The sequence below is a fragment of the Leptidea sinapis genome, chromosome 39 (assembly GCF_905404315.1).
Source record: "Leptidea sinapis chromosome 39, ilLepSina1.1, whole genome shotgun sequence".
Lineage (NCBI taxonomy): Eukaryota > Metazoa > Arthropoda > Insecta > Lepidoptera > Pieridae > Leptidea > Leptidea sinapis.
The window spans coordinates 1822781-1843160 of NC_066303.1; the positions used below are offsets into that span (position 1 = coordinate 1822781).

The 20380-nt window shown below is 34.7% G+C and overlaps 1 protein-coding gene across 2 annotated transcripts; it reads right to left on the reverse strand.

The window, feature by feature from the left end:
- Window positions 1–303: 303 nt before the first annotated feature.
- On the reverse strand, window positions 304–19094 carry LOC126976163 (uncharacterized). 2 transcript variants are annotated; one of them, XR_007731850.1, is made up of 9 exons: window positions 18925–19094; window positions 18641–18853; window positions 16953–17111; window positions 15285–16392; window positions 10610–10762; window positions 8441–8547; window positions 4118–4198; window positions 2518–2750; window positions 304–2444 (listed from the first exon to the last, which is right to left on the reverse strand). XR_007731850.1 is itself a non-coding variant. In XM_050824387.1 (6 exons), the coding sequence occupies exons 1-6, from the start codon at window positions 12770–12772 to the stop codon at window positions 1864–1866; spliced, it is 1365 nt and encodes a 454-aa protein (XP_050680344.1). In that variant the 5' UTR covers window positions 12773–13069; the 3' UTR covers window positions 304–1863. The 2 variants fall into 2 exon arrangements, 1 of the variants encoding a protein (XP_050680344.1); XM_050824387.1 differs by lacking the exons at window positions 15285–16392; window positions 16953–17111; window positions 18641–18853; window positions 18925–19094 and adding an exon at window positions 12541–13069 and having other exon boundaries at window positions 2518–2728.
- Window positions 19095–20380: the final 1286 nt, after the last annotated feature.

Sequence of the window (20380 nt, forward strand, 5' to 3'; positions counted from 1 at the left end):
TGTCTCACACAATCGTAGATAATAGATGAACAATCATCTATCTAAGATTTTTGGTATACTTGGAACATTTTGGCGTTGACCGTTGAAGGCAGATTACAAAAATAGCATGTTGTATAACGCTAGTAGACTATAATATATTTTTGCTATGTAATGTTGCTGTCGTAAAAAAAAATTTGATATTTAATTTAAAAAAACGCAGGTGTTTCAAATTATTATCGTAGCTTTTTTAGACAACTTAATTTAATGTTTCATAGGGCATCACAGTTTGGTTTTGTAAGTGACCGCAAAAAAAAACACACTCCATACAAAAACGGGACATGTATTTTCTATGTGGCTCCATTTAGCAACTTTTACAATAGATATTACCAATAATTGACAGTTGTGTCGTGGTAGAACGTTCATAACACACTAATTATGTAAAGAAGTATATTATTATATTAAAAAGAGATACAAGAACAAAGGACACGGACAAAATAGAAGGGCCTGTGCCCTCGAATGTAGGTACATAAATAAAATATATTATGTCATTTAAATGTTGCCTACATTTAAATTTCTCTAGAACAAAAGTAAAAAAAGGTGCATATTGCTCAGCAGCGGTGGACAAAAGTTATGGGGATTAAAAGAAGTCGTGTAACTACAAAATTGTTGTTATAGTATCTATGTGTATAGACTATTGGATATATATATATATATATATATATTTTGTATAATTTATATATTTGTCACACGGATACTATACACATCTTAACAAAAAAAAAAGAACCGACTTCAAAAACACTATTCCAAAACAATATATATAATATTTACTAAAAAGTATAAATTAGATTGTATAAAAATAATATTTTTAGCATATTTTTATACAATCTAATTACTTAATCTAATTCTAGGTACGATTATTGTTATTTTTGGAATCGGTGTCCTTTCGCTGCGACCTTCTCTCGCCTCCTCTCGACTCAAGCACATCGCACCTATAGCTATTTATGTAGTTACAAACCTATCTTGGATGACACCGACTCCAAAAATTATTAGAATTTTTTGTGAATATTATATCTATTGTTTTAGAATACTTTTGTTGAAGTCGGTTGTGTTTTTTTAATCCTTTTTTTTTGGATTTTTAGTGAATGTAAAGTACACTAACAAACAATTTGTCTAAATATGTGTAGATATACTAAATTTTTCAATGCAGCAATGAACGTAAGCGCTTTGCAATTTGATTACAGACAGTTAGAAATTCTGTCACAGATTGCACCCTTACTGTAAGTCGTTAAGGAGTCCCATTGATCATCATATTCGACTACGACAATTACTTGTTCATAACTATGTTATGGTCAAGTCTGATGATGGTGAATATATTATTATAGAAATATATGAAATATATAAGATATAAATACAAATAGCTATTTTTAACATAAAACTGTTATTTATTAAGGTCTCATTTTTAATAGACACTGTTTTGCCTGTTTGAATGTTTTATGTTTCATATATTGTTAAAATACTTACTTAATGTACTGTGTAAATATTCAAATTAATTTCTATTAGAATTTATATCATTATTCCTAATCAAACTTTATTATTTTATGCAATAAGTCTTCCTTAATTGCATTTCGAATCTTACTTACATACATCCTTTTTACTCATTTAAATGAACAAACCTTTGTATTATATAAATCTTTGAATTAATTCACTAAATCATTTAGCATATATAACATTAAGCTGTATTTTAAGAATTATTTTGCAGTAATTCATTTTATTTGTTTTCTATAAAAGAAGTTGTATTTACTATACCCATTTCATCTGTTGTAAGGAAACTATAAAAGAATTATCAATGAACATAAGAACAATCTAGTACATTTTCACTTGCACTTAAAAATCTTCCAAATCATCTTCGTGTATAACAGAGTGTTTCATTTGTTCAATATGATTTACTTCTTTAGTTGATCTATTCATTGTCTCTGTTTCATATTTATCACATTTTGGATTATTTTCAGAAGTTATCTGATTATTTCCATTCGAACTATTTTCTTGGAAATCCATAGATTTGTCGATTTTATCAGTGTAATGTAAATTACTATCATCATTAATATCTTTATTATCTTCATTATTATTATCCAGTACTGCAGGGTTAAAGTTCTTGACAGGAGTTACATCGGCATTTGTTTTAATTTCATCTTGTACGTCATCCGTCATATCTACAGTTACTTTCGGCATGTCAATCCTATCATTGAAATCATTTTCTGGTAAATTTCCTTTCTTAGCTCTTTTATTGTTACGTACAATAACATCTTCATACTTAACCAAATTATCATCATTAGTGACATTGGGTTTAACACCAACCCGTTCTTGTGAACAAAATGGCGATCTAATCATTACCTGCATTTGTTCATATTTTGACCGATTCTCATGTAATGAAAAATTTAATGGTATAAATGATACCCACACATTTCCTAAAAAATATTAAAGTTAGTTTCATTTCGTAAATATATAAGCAACAATATCAGGAAAACTATAGATACAAACCAATTAGATTTTTACCCATTTTGATCAGATTGTTAAAAACGTAAAAGCTTTCACAACGGAATATCCATACCCCTGTTTCTTCGATAATATTAACTATAATTCCGAAACGTTGCTTCAAGAATGCCTCAATTGCTTCCATGTCCACATATTTTTTTTTTTGAGCAGCATTCAATTTGAACGAACAGATTGCTTGGTTTGTTCCGCATAAGCTCTTCGGCACGTATTGAAATAATCGGAAATATAATTATTAATATCACTAAACGATACGATAATATATCGGTAATAGGTAATAGCTGTATATATGGCCCTTGAAAGATATTTTTGTGTGTATGGGTTTATAATTTTAAACTTTTTCATAAAACTTTCAAAAATATAAGCTCAGTGTTGTAAGAGAATTGTTGAATTACAACGATGTGCTCAGTTAATATGTAATTTGTTACATTTTTTTTTTAATAAAAGTTAGAAGATGGATCATTTCAATAAATATTAACTTGACTGTAACACCAGTTCCAGAGAGTAAGATATTAGCCAGAAATATACGAATCTTATTAAATAATATCATGTGAAGCATGGGTTATGCGTAGTATACAGGATGTAATGGTTGTGTGACCAGGCGAACGTAATATTCGTAGAAACCAGAGTAGGGGACGTTGGCTCGAGCGGGTCCCGAGCGGTCTCCCGGGGTGGGTACTTGTCGTGACCCAAATGCCGGCCGGAATGAAATCGCGCCTTATAAGAGGTAGGTACTAGTAGATTCCGCCGGTGGGGTCCGGCCCTGTGCGTTTTGTCACCGGGAGAATTTCAGTCTATATCGCGCTAGGCCGCACCAAATAGTGCAAGCGAGCAGCAGCAAATAAAACTCCAATATACAGGCAGACAGCAGGCGGTGACGCGGTGGAACCAAAGTGCTTGTTCAATATAATTCCCCAAGGGTGATTGGCCGGTTTATTCACTTTTAATTATAAGACTTATCTACTAACGGCCGTTCCCAATATACCATCTACAGATAGTGATAAATTACTACCTTCTACTGTCAGTAATTAGCTGTCAATAATGTCAAGCTGTCCCAATATACCCGGTAAGTCATTCTCATCGCCTTATATTAGGACGCGTGAATTGCAATTTCCATACAAACTTCCATCGCTGGTAAGCTATATGTCCACCGATTGACAGACAGCTTGTACGGATAAGGTGAGTTACCGTAGATAAGTTTATGGGGACAGAAAAGTCAACCATAGTTACGATTCTTATCTCAAGTAGGCCGCAACCGGAGATAAACTGAATATTGGGAATGGCCGTGAATGTGTTGAGGAGTGTCGCCGACAATTACAGATATTAAAAAACTGATATCGAAAGTACGTCACTTAATTAGAAAATTGACACCAATAACATCTAAAAATCAAACGAGAAGTTTCCAAAATTATGATTTTAATACATTTAGATTGTGTAATTGTGATTGTGAATATGAGATTACTGTAACTATATAATACTCGCGTGTTTTTTATAGCTAAGTGAGAAAACGTGTTCCAGCCATTTTTTTTTATAAACGTATTATATAAAACGTAAACATTAAAAAACGATAGTTACATAAATAATGTACCTCCTCAAAGTCATCACAGAAAAACATCCAAGAAAGTCTGGTTAAACTCTGTGGATCACCTTTATCATCAACATCATTAAGCTGAAAATTAATATACAATAAGATCAGAGAACTTTATTATTAAGGTTATTAAAGGTAAAATAAACCCCAAGCTTTACCCGTGTGTTCTTTTAATGGCGCCATGGTATTGAAACGCCATAAAAATTATCTCATAAATTAACGAGTTTGGTAATTTGAATTATAAAGAAAAATAAACAACAGTATACAAACTAAACGGGAAAGCTTGACAAAACATTATTACGAGGGCTGCACTAAAAGTATCGGGAATGGAATATTTCCACTGTTCCTGTCATATTAAAAACGTTTTAAATGAAAACTCCTTGGTTTTAAAAATCGAATACTATTTATTTAATAAAAGATTCTCGGTCTTGTCACAAGATTATTTCAAACTTGTTTAGTCGTTGAGAAAATGGAATTGACTCGAGGAAATTCTAGAGCGATGATTTATTATGACTTTCGAAGTGGTTTAACACAAAAACAGTGTGTTGACCGGATGATTTCTGCATTTGGCGATGAAGCCCCATACAAAACCACAATTTAGCGCTGGTTTGGTGAATTTCAACGTGGACGTGTCAAGCTCAGTGATGATCCCCGTCAAGGTCACCAAAGAAAACGATGATGCTGTGCGTAAGCTGATTGAGGAAGACCGACATGTGACATACCGCGAAATTCAGGCAACTTTAGACATTGGCATGAGTGAAATACAAATAATCTTACATGAACAATTATTAGGTGTAAAAAAGTTGTTTTTCCGATGTTTTTTTCCCTCCCTTCACAGAGCAGATGTGGTATCCACATTTGCTCTGTGAAGAGTAAAAAGCGGCTCGCGTTCCTTGGTTCGTCATAACTCTCGAAAGATTCCACGCAGGATCCTCAAATGCTGTATACAACATCGTATCAGGTGACGAATCCTGGATATACGCGTACGAACCCGAAACAAAAAACCAGTCACGAGGTTGGGTGTTCGAAAATGAGTTAAAGCCAATAAAAATTGTTCGTTCACGGAGTGTTGCAAAAAAAATGGTGGCCACGTTTGTCTCTAAAACCGGCCATGTTGCGACTATTCCTCTTGAGGGACAAAGAACGGTTAATGCAGAATGGTAGCTAGCATTTGTTTGCCACGGGTCATTTCTGAACTCCGTAAAGAGAACTGCAACCGTCGCATCATCCTCCATCACGACAATGCCAGTTCTCACACCGCGCACAGTACAAAAGAGTTTTTAGAGCAAGAAAACATATAATTATTAGACCATCCGCCGTACAGCCCCGACCTAAGCCCTAATGATTTCTATACTTTACCTAAAATGAAGAATAAATTGCGTGGTCAGTGATTTTCATCACCTGAAGACGCTTACAAAACGGCCATTTTGGAGACCCCATCTTCCGAATCGAATTGTTTCAATGAGTGGTTCCATCATATGGAAAAATGTGTCAAATTTCGCGGAGAATACTTCGAAAAGCAATAAATACATTTTTAAATACTAATGTTGTGTCACTTCCTTGATTTCCGAAAGATTCAGTGCCGCCCTCGTATACTTAAATGTGGTGAACACATATAAAACATGAAAGCATTTGTGGGAGGCTCCTTTGCACAGGATGCCGGATAGATTATGGGTACCACAACGGTACAAGTTGTAAAGATTTAAAAAAAGATAAAAGCTGTTGAATTAGAGACATGGAAATGATTCCTAACAAGTCATCTCAAATGTGATCATCTCAATTTAAAAATTTAAGATTTCTTATTTGTCAAAAAAGATACGATGCTTTCTGAAAGCGCTGTACCAATTTGTACCAGGAGAATTTATTTAGCTCGATAGCAATACGATTTTGTTCAATGACATATTTAATTCCTTAAAAAAACACGTTATTCAAGAGTTTGTAAGCAATCTTATGCACTATGGGTATACTCATAGACACATCTACTCATCTCGCCAAAAACTAAATTTACTTATCATTTTTCACGGAATATAAATTATATTATGCTTGTAATAAAAATTACGTAATTAAAATATTTCAAACATAAAAATAATATTCAGTGCTGTAACAATAACAATAAGTTTCACTACATTTTTCTAATTAACCATATTAATTTTGTTCGTATGTTTTGTGTGCATTTTAATTAATTAATATTATTATTTAAAAATAAAGTACAGAAAATTATTAAATTAAACCAGTGCCGGCAATACCTTTTTTTAAAGGTATACACTAATCAAGCTAAAATATATAAATCAAAAATCCATTTCTTTTATTATGACTGATCCCTTCGTACATAACGCATACATCGTCCACATGTCAATCGCGCGAACCAGGGGGCCTATTCCTAAAATCGATATTCGATAAATCGTGGCATTAGTCGTGTCGAATCTACTCTTAGTTACATCGTAATCAATGTCGAAATGATGATTGAACGAACGAAACATTATTCGCTATTATCGGTCCTAGCCCTACTCTTAGTTGAAAATGTCAGAGACGACTATTCGAATTTCACAAATAATCAAACGTCACTTTTACGATAATCTCAACGACACCTGCTAGGCTGTCGATGCTATATTCGTTTCAAGTTGTATAGATATATTTACCATACAATATACATACTTAATAAATATTGTTGAAATAATGATATATGATTTACTATTCAACAGGATTTTTTTACTACTATGTCATTCAAGTCATTTTGTTGATCGTTTATGCGTAGAAATAACGCAAATGCGGCCATTGCCGATTTGGCCCTGAGAAATAGGAAGTCGAAGAGAAGGGTTGAGTTACTTTTTTTTACATTTTATTATCCGCAAGTTTTGTATTATTTATTCAATTTTAAATGGTCATATTATATTCATTACATATTTTTTTAACATTTATATTATATGTAAATAATACCAAATTGGTGGTGCAGAGTCTGGCATGGTCCTTAGCGCCTAAACTGTGTTTTGACTTTTGATACTTAACAGCGACATAGCACAGATAATGTTTAGGTTTAAACATATTTCATTCACCCTAACATCGTAAAAAATCAAAATATTAGTCTATGGTAACGATAAACGATAAGGAATTCGAACATTTGTCAGAGTATAGTTGCGATATATTCGGAGTATTATCGTATCGTTCCGAAAGTATCGTTGTCGATTTTGCGAGTAGACCTCCAGTTACCCTTCGTTACCGTGTCACGTCATGCTGATAGCCAATCACGTAAACACGTTGGGCGCATGACAACAAAGCTCATCGTAATATCGACCTAGGCTCAACATCATTAACACTATTTATTTCATGCAGTGATAGTTTATTGTATTGTGACTTTTGGCGCTTATAATCAACGATAGATAGTATGACAAGAATGCTTCCATGTTCTATATGCCTTCACTGACTTAAATGGTATTATTACACACACGCACAAGTATGCTTTTTAAACTTGGCAGGTAGACGGTATTACCCGGAAAATTGAAGTCCGTCTATACGGGATATTACTAACAAGAAGGTGCTTATATACATTTATTTAGTTCGGGTAAATTCAACAAACGGAGGTGATTGGATTCGTTCTTTGTGTCGTTTTATATAAGTGCTAGTTTTTAGTGTATTGCAAGAAAAAACTTACCGGGGCTAGACCGTCATAGATTGAATTTGTTTACACACAAAGCGCCGATACTAGAGATATGAATATCTGTAACGGATATACAGCAAGACAGAAAAGTAAAGAGAATCTATTGTTACTGTAACCGAATGACAAGTCGTAAACCGTAAGCCACGCATGGAATAAGCTCCTTAGTATTTTCAATATTATAAACTAGCTTTTTTTTTCATGAAAATAAGAGACGAGACGAGCAGGACGTTCAGCTAAAAGTAATTAATGCTGCCCATTACAATGCAGTGCTGAGCGGCACTCTTGAAAAATCTAAAAAGTCTGAGTGGCACTACAATTGCGCTCATCACCTTGAGACATAATATGTTAAGTCTCATTTGCCCAGTCATTTCACTAGCTACGGCGCCCTTCAGACCGAAACACAATAATGTTTACACATTACTGCTTCACGGCAGAAATAGGCGCCGTTGTGGTACCCATAATCAAGCCGGCATCCGTGCAAAAGAGCCTTCCACTGGTAAAGCTGACGTACACATTGACAAATCAAAATTGGTCATTCATTATCGAGCTGCCAGGTCGTTTATACGCTAATATATTCTAGGTCTATCATTACCACTCCATCTAGTGGTACAGACTGTTGTAAATCACATTTTATTTTGACTCAATTTTTTCATTATCATACTACTCACCAGGTTCCTAATATCGCTCATCTCTTTGTTCAGCGCTATCCTGTCAATAGGTCTTAGTACATCACCATCATTATCATGTACTTCTCGCAGTATATCATCAATTCCTTCTGCAAATTAAATACGTCAATCATTAATACACTTGGTCGGCTAAGGGTCATTTATATTCATTCATTCATCTCGTTCATTCATTTATTTAAGATAAAGTACCCCTACTATCTGGCGCAGAGGGCATCCATAGTGCATCTCCATCGCGACGGTCCTGAGCAAAATCAAAAGGGCACCGCTAGCTAAAGAAATTACTGGAAAAAATGAAACTTAATATCTTATGCCTCAAGGTGACGAGCGCAATTGTAGTGCCGCTCAGATTTTTTTGGGTTTTTAAAGAATCCTGAGCGTATCAATTACCATCAGCTGAACGCCCTGCTCGTCTCGTCCCTCACTGTCATAAAAAAAGATGATAAGACTCATTTGCCCAGTAATTTCACTAGCTACGGCACCCTTCAGACCGAAACACAGTAATATTTATAATAATAAACACAGTACCCAAATTTTGCCGGCATCCTGTGTAAAGGAGCCTCCCACTGGTATATAAAAATGTCCGATGAACTTATTGTGTTAGTAAGTTAGTACAGAGTACTCTATGACATTTAATGTAAACAATATAAAGATCAAGGTATCAGGAATGGTGTTTGGGAGGAAACAGCAGAAATTGAATATCCCCATCAAAATCACATTCAGTATCAAATGATTCCATTATAAACACGTATTCACACCACACTATGAATAATCTTAAAATGGGCCACGACGCAACACATCAGTATTAACACTCCGCGACAAAACAGAAGGCGCCCCAACACACACTGCAATATGAATGTAGTTTTATAATTTGCTATCGTATAGACAAATGTAGATACAGCAAGATAGAAAAGGTAAGCAAATCGAATGTTACGGTAACGGATTTTGATTGACAAGTCCTAAAGCAAAAAAAAATTAATGCTGGGAGAGTTTCTTGCGCCGCTTCTTCTCTCTGAAAGCGCCATTTGTTTCCGAAGCGGTACTAGTGTCTAGTATATAAGAAATGACATTAAAAAGAATTCTAAAGGAATCAATTTTGAGAATATAAATGCCTTTTAGTATTTTGTATGTTATAAAACTAGCTAATGTACACATTGCCAAATCAAAATTGGTCAGGCATTATCGAACTGTCAGGTTGCCTATTCGCTAGTATATTCTAGCCCCCTTATTCATAATAGTCTGCTAACTTAAAGCATTGCTAATTCTCACTCTGTCTTCTTCTATTGACCTAAGTCAGAATGAGAAAAAACACTCCTTAGCGGCTGTTTAAAGTTAACGGACCATTATGAATAAGGGGGTAAATCTATGGTCAAAACATAGATAACGAAAATAGTGGCAGTAATAAAATTTAAGATAAAAGACAATAATAGGTACTTAACACGACACTCGTAAGAGGCGACTCATTGGCCGTGACGTCGTGATAGTGACAGTGTAAATTATAATAAACATAGGCTTAAATAATTTATACGTCTAGATAGAGCCTCTTCCTGCTAGACAACCGATGAAAACCGGCCGGAATAATTACTATAGTGTGCGTGACAAGCTACGTCTTACACTCGCAATTTGTATGTCACTTTTTTTTATGGAAAAGGAGGACAAACGAGCGTACGGGTCACCTGGTGTGAAGTGATCACCACCGCCTACATTCTCTTGCCACCACCAGAGGAATCACAGGAGCGTTGCCGACCTTTATGGAAGGTGTACGCGTTTTTTTGAAGGTACCCATGTCGTATCGTCCCGGAAACACCGCTCAAGGAAGTTCATTCCACAGCTTCGTAATACGTGGAAGAAAGCTCCTTGAAAACCGCACTGTGGAGGACCGCCACAAATCCAGTTGGTGGGGATGATATCCTAACTTGTTGCGTGTCGTGAGAAGATGGAATTCGGCGGCAGAAATCACAGCTCTTCGGATGACACACAATGAAGCGATGTCTCTACGCAACGCCAAGTGATCCAGCCGTTCACAGAGCACTTTGTATTAGTGTGCGTGCATTACTCAAAATAGAGGTTAACCTCAATTTATTTTCGACGTTTTTACAGCTGTCACAAAATAAATAAATAAATAAATGATCTAAGACACAAAGGTATTCTTACTATCTTCATCTTTTTCATCTGACAGATTCTGCTCCAATATCTGTACTTCTTCATTATCATGTAGCCTTTGTTTAATGTATGGATTTTGTGGTATCTGGGTGCTTTTATGATTTTCGTTATTTTCATATTTCAATTGTTGTTGAGGTTGTTTTCCTGGAATCAAAATAATTTTTAAAATTATTCATAAGATACATAATTGCTTTAACTTTTATTATAAACGTCCCAGTCACTGTTCAAGCATTATTTATAAATAAATTTAAATGTTTTATTACGAAATGGCTCTGTCGTAAATCCTACTACTCCACAGCTGAATACCTAAGTGATCGGACAGCCTGGGACTAGATTATGATTATTCTATAGCAATAACAATGACAGTACAATATTGTTTATTTTATTAAAAAGTGCGCAAAAAAGAATGCTGGGAGTTTCTTGCGCCGCTTTTTCTCTCTTAGAGCACCTTTTTGTTTCTGAAGCGGTGGTAGTGCTAGAAGTGGCATCAAAAAGATTTCTAAATTAATCGATTTTGAGAAATAAAATGCCTTGTTTCCCTTTGGCAACAATACTATGTTTTATATGGTCACACCAAAAGTTTTGCACTTCTAGCTAATCGGAACTATTTGAATTTCGAATGTTAAATTTTTTGAAACGTTGCAACCATCTTAGTAATAAAAACAATTGGCGGGAAATCATTTGTCATTTGTTTTTAATCACACCTCAAAGTTCTACGTACGCAACGAAAATGGAATTAAGTCAAAGATTTTAGAGCGATGATTTTTTATGATTTTAAAAGTTCTCTCTCTCTCCGCAAGACTGTGCCGCTCGTCTTCAAAATGCTTATGGGACAGAAGCACCTTGCTTGAGCACCGTGAGGCGATGGTTTGCTGAATTTGAGAGAGGTCGGGTTTCTTTACATGACGAATTTTGTGAAGGGCGGCCTTCAACTCCCGTCAACTAAAATAATGTAGCTACTAGATCTATATAGTTTGAACGAAATCTGCGGGCCTTCCATGAACTCGTATTCCGATTCAATTGACAACCTAAAATGAACTGCTTTGCTATTTCGTACCACGACGTGATTAGAGCTATCTAATTTAGGTTGACGTCAAGTCAACTGATTAAATCGCAATGATGTCAATTAAATGTCAAAAATGATATCAATTGAATCGCAAACTGATTTAGTTCGTTCATTCATTCGTACCATGAGGTAATATTTCAACCTAAACTGGATAGCTTATGTGTCAAAGTGTGCATTTCGAAAAAAGTTGCTACTTCCTTAGAGGAAAGTGAATTGTATTGTTAATAACTTTTAAAAAATAGTGAAAACATACAGAAAAAGAAAATTTTATTGATGAAATATGAGATGAGAATACTTTATTGGACTTTTTTTGTAAAACAAAATACTGAAAATAAATACTAAAAAAATAAAAATAGTAAAGACGAGGCAGTCAGGGCCCGGGCTATTCGCAAGAACGAATTATTAAAAAAAATGTACTCTATGGTCCTGTCAAATCAAACATCAAGGGAAGGTGGGTTCATAAATAGTTATTTTTACGAAAACACCTAAGCAAACATTTAAAACATAAAAACATTCAAAACACAACGTATATGGTTCGAGTAAGAGAGACAAACTTATGCACCGACTGTAGAGCGTCATCTCTTTCTCACACCGCGTACCACAGACAATTTTATTTCGTTCATTCTTCATAAGCGATCCAAACGCCATTCAGTAAAAGGCACTTCATGGTACGATTCTTAGTGATTCAGTTTAGGTACCTAAACTGAACTGCATCAGGATCGCATCGCTTATAAAAGTTGATGGTAGGCCCACTGGCCGTTTAAAGTGGATTGTAATTGAGCCCAAATGAGTCGGTTACAAACAAACACACATACAGGGGAAGCTAATAAAAAAGCGTGTTAAAAATATGATTTACCTTTTCCAGCGATTCTCCTCAGTTGAAAATATTCATCTTGTTCTGCAACTTTGATAAGTTTGTTATCACTGCTCTCTGGAAATTTTTTTCTATAGTCCGCAACAGCTTGTTTGAAAGAACAGCAGTCACTATTAGGATATATATCATCTAAACGGGTACGAATAATCCTCTTAAGTGTAACCATTAGGAGTTTGTATGGATAGTTTTGAATTGTTGTCGATTTCATATTCATAACAATTTCATTTGCGAATTTTTTTGCTGTGGAGCCCAATATATAAGGATTTTTATGTTTTACCTTTTTAGGTATACCGTAGGATTTTATTATCGAATTTGTAACATTCAAAATTTGATGATGGTTAGGAGTATTGGATTCACGAACGAATTTTCCAGAAAATCCTTTCTGCGTCGCCAAAAATTTTATAAATGATCTGTCCTTACTTGCAGGATATTTTTCTCTATATTTAGCAACAGCTTGTTCTTGAGATAGACATGATCCATTAACATACAGGCCTTTTAAACGGGCATGAATTGTATCTTTTACATTACAGTCACAGTACAATATTGTTTATTTTATTAAAAAGTGCGCAAAAAAGAATGCTGGGAGTTTCTTGCGCCGCTTTTTCTCTCTTAGAGCACCTTTTTGTTTCTGAAGCGGTGGTAGTGCTAGAAGTGGCATCAAAAAGATTTCTAAATTAATCGATTTTGAGAAATAAAATGCCTTGTTTCCCTTTGGCAACAATACTATGTTTTATATGGTCACACCAAAAGTTTTGCACTTCTAGCTAATCGGAACTATTTGAATTTCGAATGTTAAATTTTTTGAAACGTTGCAACCATCTTAGTAATAAAAACAATTGGCGGGAAATCATTTGTCATTTGTTTTTAATCACACCTCAAAGTTCTACGTACGCAACGAAAATGGAATTAAGTCAAAGATTTTAGAGCGATGATTTTTTATGATTTTAAAAGTTCTCTCTCTCTCCGCAAGACTGTGCCGCTCGTCTTCAAAATGCTTATGGGACAGAAGCACCTTGCTTGAGCACCGTGAGGCGATGGTTTGCTGAATTTGAGAGAGGTCGGGTTTCTTTACATGACGAATTTTGTGAAGGGCGGCCTTCAACTCCCGTCAACTAAAATAATGTAGCTACTGTTAAGCGGCTTATTGAAGAAAACCCGCGGATTATCTATGAGACAATTCGAGGACTATTGGGGTTTGGTATGAGCCAGATTCAGAAAAATTACACGAAGAATTGAAAGTTCGGAAATTTTGTTGTCGTTGGATCCTTCATGAACAGACACATGACAGCGGAGCAGAAGCGGGCTCGCGTGGAATGGTGATCACAGATGCTAATGAAGTACGACCACGGGCATTCTAATGCTGTTTATGACATTCTCACAGGAGACGAAACGTGGATATATTGTTTTAAAACAGCAATCTTGTAAATGGGTGTTTTAAAATGAGAACAGGCCAACAAAAGAGGGGCAGGCGAGAAACGTTGGGAAAAAATTATCGCATTTTTTCCCAACTGCGGGTTCCTAGGGGCACTTCTATCGTGTATGTACATACTTAACGATAGGAGAATGAAGTAGTTTAAAAAAACTAAAAAACAGGCTTTGGTTGAAAAGATAATGGTTGAAATTTAGATTTTAGGTTGAAATTTAGAATGAATCCCTCACGTATAGACGATAAACGAAAAAATTATATAAATTAACAAAAATCTTATTTTACAAATTGAAAAATGGAATAATTTTATCAAATTAAGTATTTTCATCGGTCCTCGATAGATCTACATAGTTTGAACGAAATCTGCGGGCCTTCCATGAACTCGTATTCCGATTCAATTGACAACCTAAAATGAACTGCTTTGCTATTTCGTACCACGACGTGATTAGAGCTATCTAATTTAGGTTGACGTCAAGTCAACTGATTAAATCGCAATGATGTCAATTAAATGTCAAAAATGATATCAATTGAATCGCAAACTGATTTAGTTCGTTCATTCATTCGTACCATGAGGTAATATTTCAACCTAAACTGGATAGCTTATGTGTCAAAGTGTGCATTTCGAAAAAAGTTGCTACTTCCTTAGAGGAAAGTGAATTGTATTGTTAATAACTTTTAAAAAATAGTGAAAACATACAGAAAAAGAAAATTTTATTGATGAAATATGAGATGAGAATACTTTATTGGACTTTTTTTGTAAAACAAAATACTGAAAATAAATACTAAAAAAATAAAAATAGTAAAGACGAGGCAGTCAGGGCCCGGGCTATTCGCAAGAACGAATTATTAAAAAAAATGTACTCTATGGTCCTGTCAAATCAAACATCAAGGGAAGGTGGGTTCATAAATAGTTATTTTTACGAAAACACCTAAGCAAACATTTAAAACATAAAAACATTCAAAACACAACGTATATGGTTCGAGTAAGAGAGACAAACTTATGCACCGACTGTAGAGCGTCATCTCTTTCTCACACCGCGTACCACAGACAATTTTATTTCGTTCATTCTTCATAAGCGATCCAAACGCCATTCAGTAAAAGGCACTTCATGGTACGATTCTTAGTGATTCAGTTTAGGTACCTAAACTGAACTGCATCAGGATCGCATCGCTTATAAAAGTTGATGGTAGGCCCACTGGCCGTTTAAAGTGGATTGTAATTGAGCCCAAATGAGTCGGTTACAAACAAACACACATACAGGGGAAGCTAATAAAAAAGCGTGTTAAAAATATGATTTACCTTTTCCAGCGATTCTCCTCAGTTGAAAATATTCATCTTGTTCTGCAACTTTGATAAGTTTGTTATCACTGCTCTCTGGAAATTTTTTTCTATAGTCCGCAACAGCTTGTTTGAAAGAACAGCAGTCACTATTAGGATATATATCATCTAAACGGGTACGAATAATCCTCTTAAGTGTAACCATTAGGAGTTTGTATGGATAGTTTTGAATTGTTGTCGATTTCATATTCATAACAATTTCATTTGCGAATTTTTTTGCTGTGGAGCCCAATATATAAGGATTTTTATGTTTTACCTTTTTAGGTATACCGTAGGATTTTATTATCGAATTTGTAACATTCAAAATTTGATGATGGTTAGGAGTATTGGATTCACGAACGAATTTTCCAGAAAATCCTTTCTGCGTCGCCAAAAATTTTATAAATGATCTGTCCTTACTTGCAGGATATTTTTCTCTATATTTAGCAACAGCTTGTTCTTGAGATAGACATGATCCATTAACATACAGGCCTTTTAAACGGGCATGAATTGTATCTTTTACATTATTGTAAAGATCAGTGGAATCATTTGAAAAGATTTCCAAATACGACATAGTTTCATTGGCTATTTGGGCCGCTGCATAGTTCAGGTAAAAGAAGCGTCTACTATTCATAAGATTTTTTACATAATTTGATTTAACATCACACTCTGGTGACTTTAGATTGGCGACATTTGGTATCTTTGACGATGAGAATGGATAATTCGGTTCTTTTCTTTCGCTGCTGGAGAGCTGTGGTTGTGGAATTTGATCATTATTATGAGTGTTGTCATTAAGAATGATTTCATCAGAGTACCTAGGCTCAAAGCAATTTTGAAATGGTGCCTGGTCAGAATGAGTTTTCTCATCTCTATTCTCTTGAACACCTGCATTTGACTTATGCTGCGGCATCATATAATTATGGCTATTGGCCGCAAAAGCTGCATGTATCTCTGATTGCATGCCATTTGCGTTCTGGATATAGTTATGCCATTGGTAGAGTGGTGCATGACTTTGAAACAGTGTTGGGTAGTCGTTTTGAATAGCTGGTGTTAGAATCGGCACTGGCTGTTGCATATGTATCATTTGCGTCTGAGAAATATGATGAAACAATGAAATAGTATATAGAATACTATGCTCTTGATATAATAAATATTAAATATTTATATACCTACAGTAGTTTTTTCGTTTACTACGTTTTGAGATGAGTATTCAAATTCAAATATTGTAATTCAAAATAGGACATGTAATTACTTATTGAAAGTGTCAAAAACATACCACTCATTCGAAAAAGTATGCCTCACACCTGAGAAGAACGAGCGCAAGAAACTCAGCGGGCTTCTTTCTATTTTCATACCAATATCTAAAGTAGGACCTATATATTATACCCAATTGAAATTAAAAAATTTATAAGAATGCTAAATATTATTCCCAGAATTATTATTACGTAAAGTAGTATTGAACGCTATATCGGGTTGGCAATTGTATAGTGTCAAAGCCGTGATATTACAATTAAACTATATTGTCAATCAGCTTCATTTTATACAATTTAACTAGTCACTAGTAAAATTGTAATATCATGGCTTTGACAATTTGTAAGGAGTTTCAATTATAGGAATTTTATTGTATTAAAGTACTTAAATACTACTTACCCCAACAGACATGTTTCCAAGTGGTGGTGGAACTGGTTTCAATAATGCATGCATGTTGTTTAGATTAGGGCTGGATGCATGATTCTGTGCCATCGGAGATTCCACATTTTTATAAGGTGTCTTAAAACATTGTGGAGGCCTATATGGCTGTTCTGATTCCTGGTTAAATAATTTATTACTTAAGTTAATAATAAACTATTAAATTTGTTTAGATTTGAAAGAGCAACATCTCAGGTCAATTTCCTAATATGCATGTATAAGGTTATCAATTGTAAAGTAGATACTGTAGATGGCGCCACAACCTGAGAATAGAACAAGACATAGGTATGAAGACTTACGATCATGTGTCACTTGAACGGTTGGCTCAGTTGCTAAGTGTACTTGGACAGATTTTTTTAGTGAGACACCTTAACACAAGATAACAGCATCTTGAGTACCACAGTGACAGTTCGTTATTCACTTGTAACGTATGATATCAACTACCACAGTGACATCCTCAGTTCTTTTCCCGCCAAGACAGAGAAAGCCGGAACGCCGCGATGTCTGAGTTTGGAATAACGGAAAAGTTAATTGAATAGGTTAGGAAAAGGGGTTTATTAATCTACATTCGAAAATAAATATAGAATCTTTGTTCATCTTTAACTAAATCCTGAAAAAGATTACTGAATTAGCCTTGTTCTTCTCGCGTTGTGTTAATTGGGTGCACCCAATTTTTCCTTCTCTTCTTAGAAGCTGCTGAGCTCCACAAGATCAATAATTCTTCATCAGATGACGAACTTTCTAGTGACATTTTGCATGTGCAAAGACCCAAACGAAACTAGAATGCGAGAACTCTTGGGTGGTCAACGGTCACTAGAACGCAGAACTCTGACCTCTCTCTGTCTGCGCGGGCTCTAAAGTCCGGTGTTGCAGATGTCATTGGGTGGTTGCCTCTTCACTCCCCATCACATGACTAACTTGCCTGTTTGGCCACTCTTACATAAAAAAAACAAGCTGAATCACATCCACAGAGATGTTTTAGAAAAATATAATAAATAGCAGATAACATACCACATTGCTAATGTAGAATAAATAAAAGCATTAAAATACAAATACAAGTATTATTTATCCAAAGTAGGATTTAATTTAAATCAATTATTGAACATCAAAATCTACTACACAAAATTGCTCTCAGAGCTGCTGGATTCAGGCTGGATCGGTTTTCAGATATTTTGATCAGGTAAATATCAGGATCAATGTGTTAAAACCACCAAGCAACTGACAAACCATTTGAGGTTTGCACATGACAGTGGTCTTCACCAGAAGACTTAAGAAGAATGATCTTCTAAATCATATTGCAAAAGTGAGAAGGTATGCTTAAATTTGTACTTATAAAAATATACAATAAATACACAAAGCTGGGGTTAACTGACAGATTACCTCCACATATTGTGATCCACCTTTCATAAGTGTTAGATCACTACCAATCAGATTCACTAACTGATATAACACCATGTTAGGTATATTCTCGCCATAAAATATTCCTTTAATATAATATTACATAATAATTATATATTATAAGTTATCTAAATAAATTGAAAGTCGTCGCCTAACTGTAACAGTTACTTTTTTGCCCTGTGAGTGGTGTAAATTATTCCTACTCATATTTGTTTTGATGTAACACAAATAGTACGTATAAACTGGCTTACCATTTTCTGTTGAACTTTTTCAATATATATTGGTTCTCCATCTAAATACAGGCTGTTTATTTTTCTAACAAAAATAGCAGCATCACTTTCATCAGCTAGCCCAACCGTAACTTGTTGTTTTTCACCAAACTTTTCATACATAAGATTGTCCAAGATTATTTGTTCTATACCACTTTTGGTACTTAGAAAATCCCTAATATCGTTAAAATGCATCTGAAATAAGAATATTGCTTGAGGTAGGAACTAGGAGAAATGTGATTATTTAATATAATATAAATACATACGTGTCCTGGTATGTTGTGTATTATTAACAGCATTTTACTCAATTTTATTATGAAGTTAAAAAAAAAAACACAATAAATATTTTCTTTATTCTTTATTTAAATGAAATGGCTCCTTCGGGCTTCGACTGTTTTAAAGTTTTTTTTTTATAACTGGCTCCGTCGACTGAATGTCGACGATTCGGCCAACGTCAAGGTGGAGAGTGTTTTTAAAGTTGATATCTTTGAATTATTTGACATTGACAAATTGACATTGCAGTTAACCCGTAACAGCCAATTTCTTGTCTGTGGTTGGGAAAGCGCGGGAACTCTTGATTGCTTAGGGCGGTCTTTTTAACTATAAAATTAAATATTTCTATTATATTGTATATAATCCTCATATTTTTGAAAAGTATCTAAGTATTTTTATATGTTTATCATTTAATTTGTTTAGTATAAGTAAAAGTCTATATATTTAGTGATTTAGGTTTGTACTAAGAGATGTCGAAAAGGCGGAAAAAAACCAAGCCGGAACGAGATAAAGGTGAGTCTATTTTAGATTCCACCTCTGAAAGTAGCGAATACTCAGATTCGCGTACTGTTTTGGAAGACCACGAGGACTTTTATTTGCCATATAGGGTGGCCGACTATTGTCGCCGATATCCGGAAGACGTAGGTGCCGGTCATGAATTTATAGTCTTCATAGAGAGTGTCACTGAACAGCCACTTGGTAGTCGTGACATGCTAACTCTTAGTAGCTACTTATCGCGCTTCATTAAAGGCATTAAATATCTTAAGAAACTCAACAAATATAAGATAGGAGTAGTGTTTGAACGACCCAATTTGGCTAATACACTCCTAGACAACACGACATTTTTAAGGGAACAAAATATTAAGGCGCCCATCCCAGCTGGTGCCACTGAATTGTCTGGAGTGATTTCCTCCGTACCCATTGATATGTCCAACAAAAAAATTTTCAAATCTTTGTCAAGTACAAAAAAAAATATTTCTGTTCGGTGTATAATGAAAAAAAACAAATCCGATAGTGGTTTTATATTACAACCTACACAGGCAGTCATTATTACTTTTGCGTCATCTACTTCACTCCCAGATTACGTTCACTTAAAGATGTGGCGTTTACCAGTGCGACCTTATGTGCCGCCAGTTAAGCAGTGTTTCCGATGCCTTAGGTTTGACCACTTGGCTAAATTCTGTAAGAATGCTCAGCGTTGCTCAATCTGCACTGAAAATCATTCATATAAAGAATGTACTATACCTATTGACAAAGCAGTATCTGTGCACTGTAAAGGTAACCTGCTTGCAGTATCAGGTCAATGCCCTATAAAACAAAAAAAGATATTGGATAGTAAAAATAAAAGTAAAACACCATTATCAGATTTATTAAAACATCCAACAAACTTTCCATCACTCAATAAGACAGAGAACACACAAGACATCATTAATTTAATTTTATCCAATC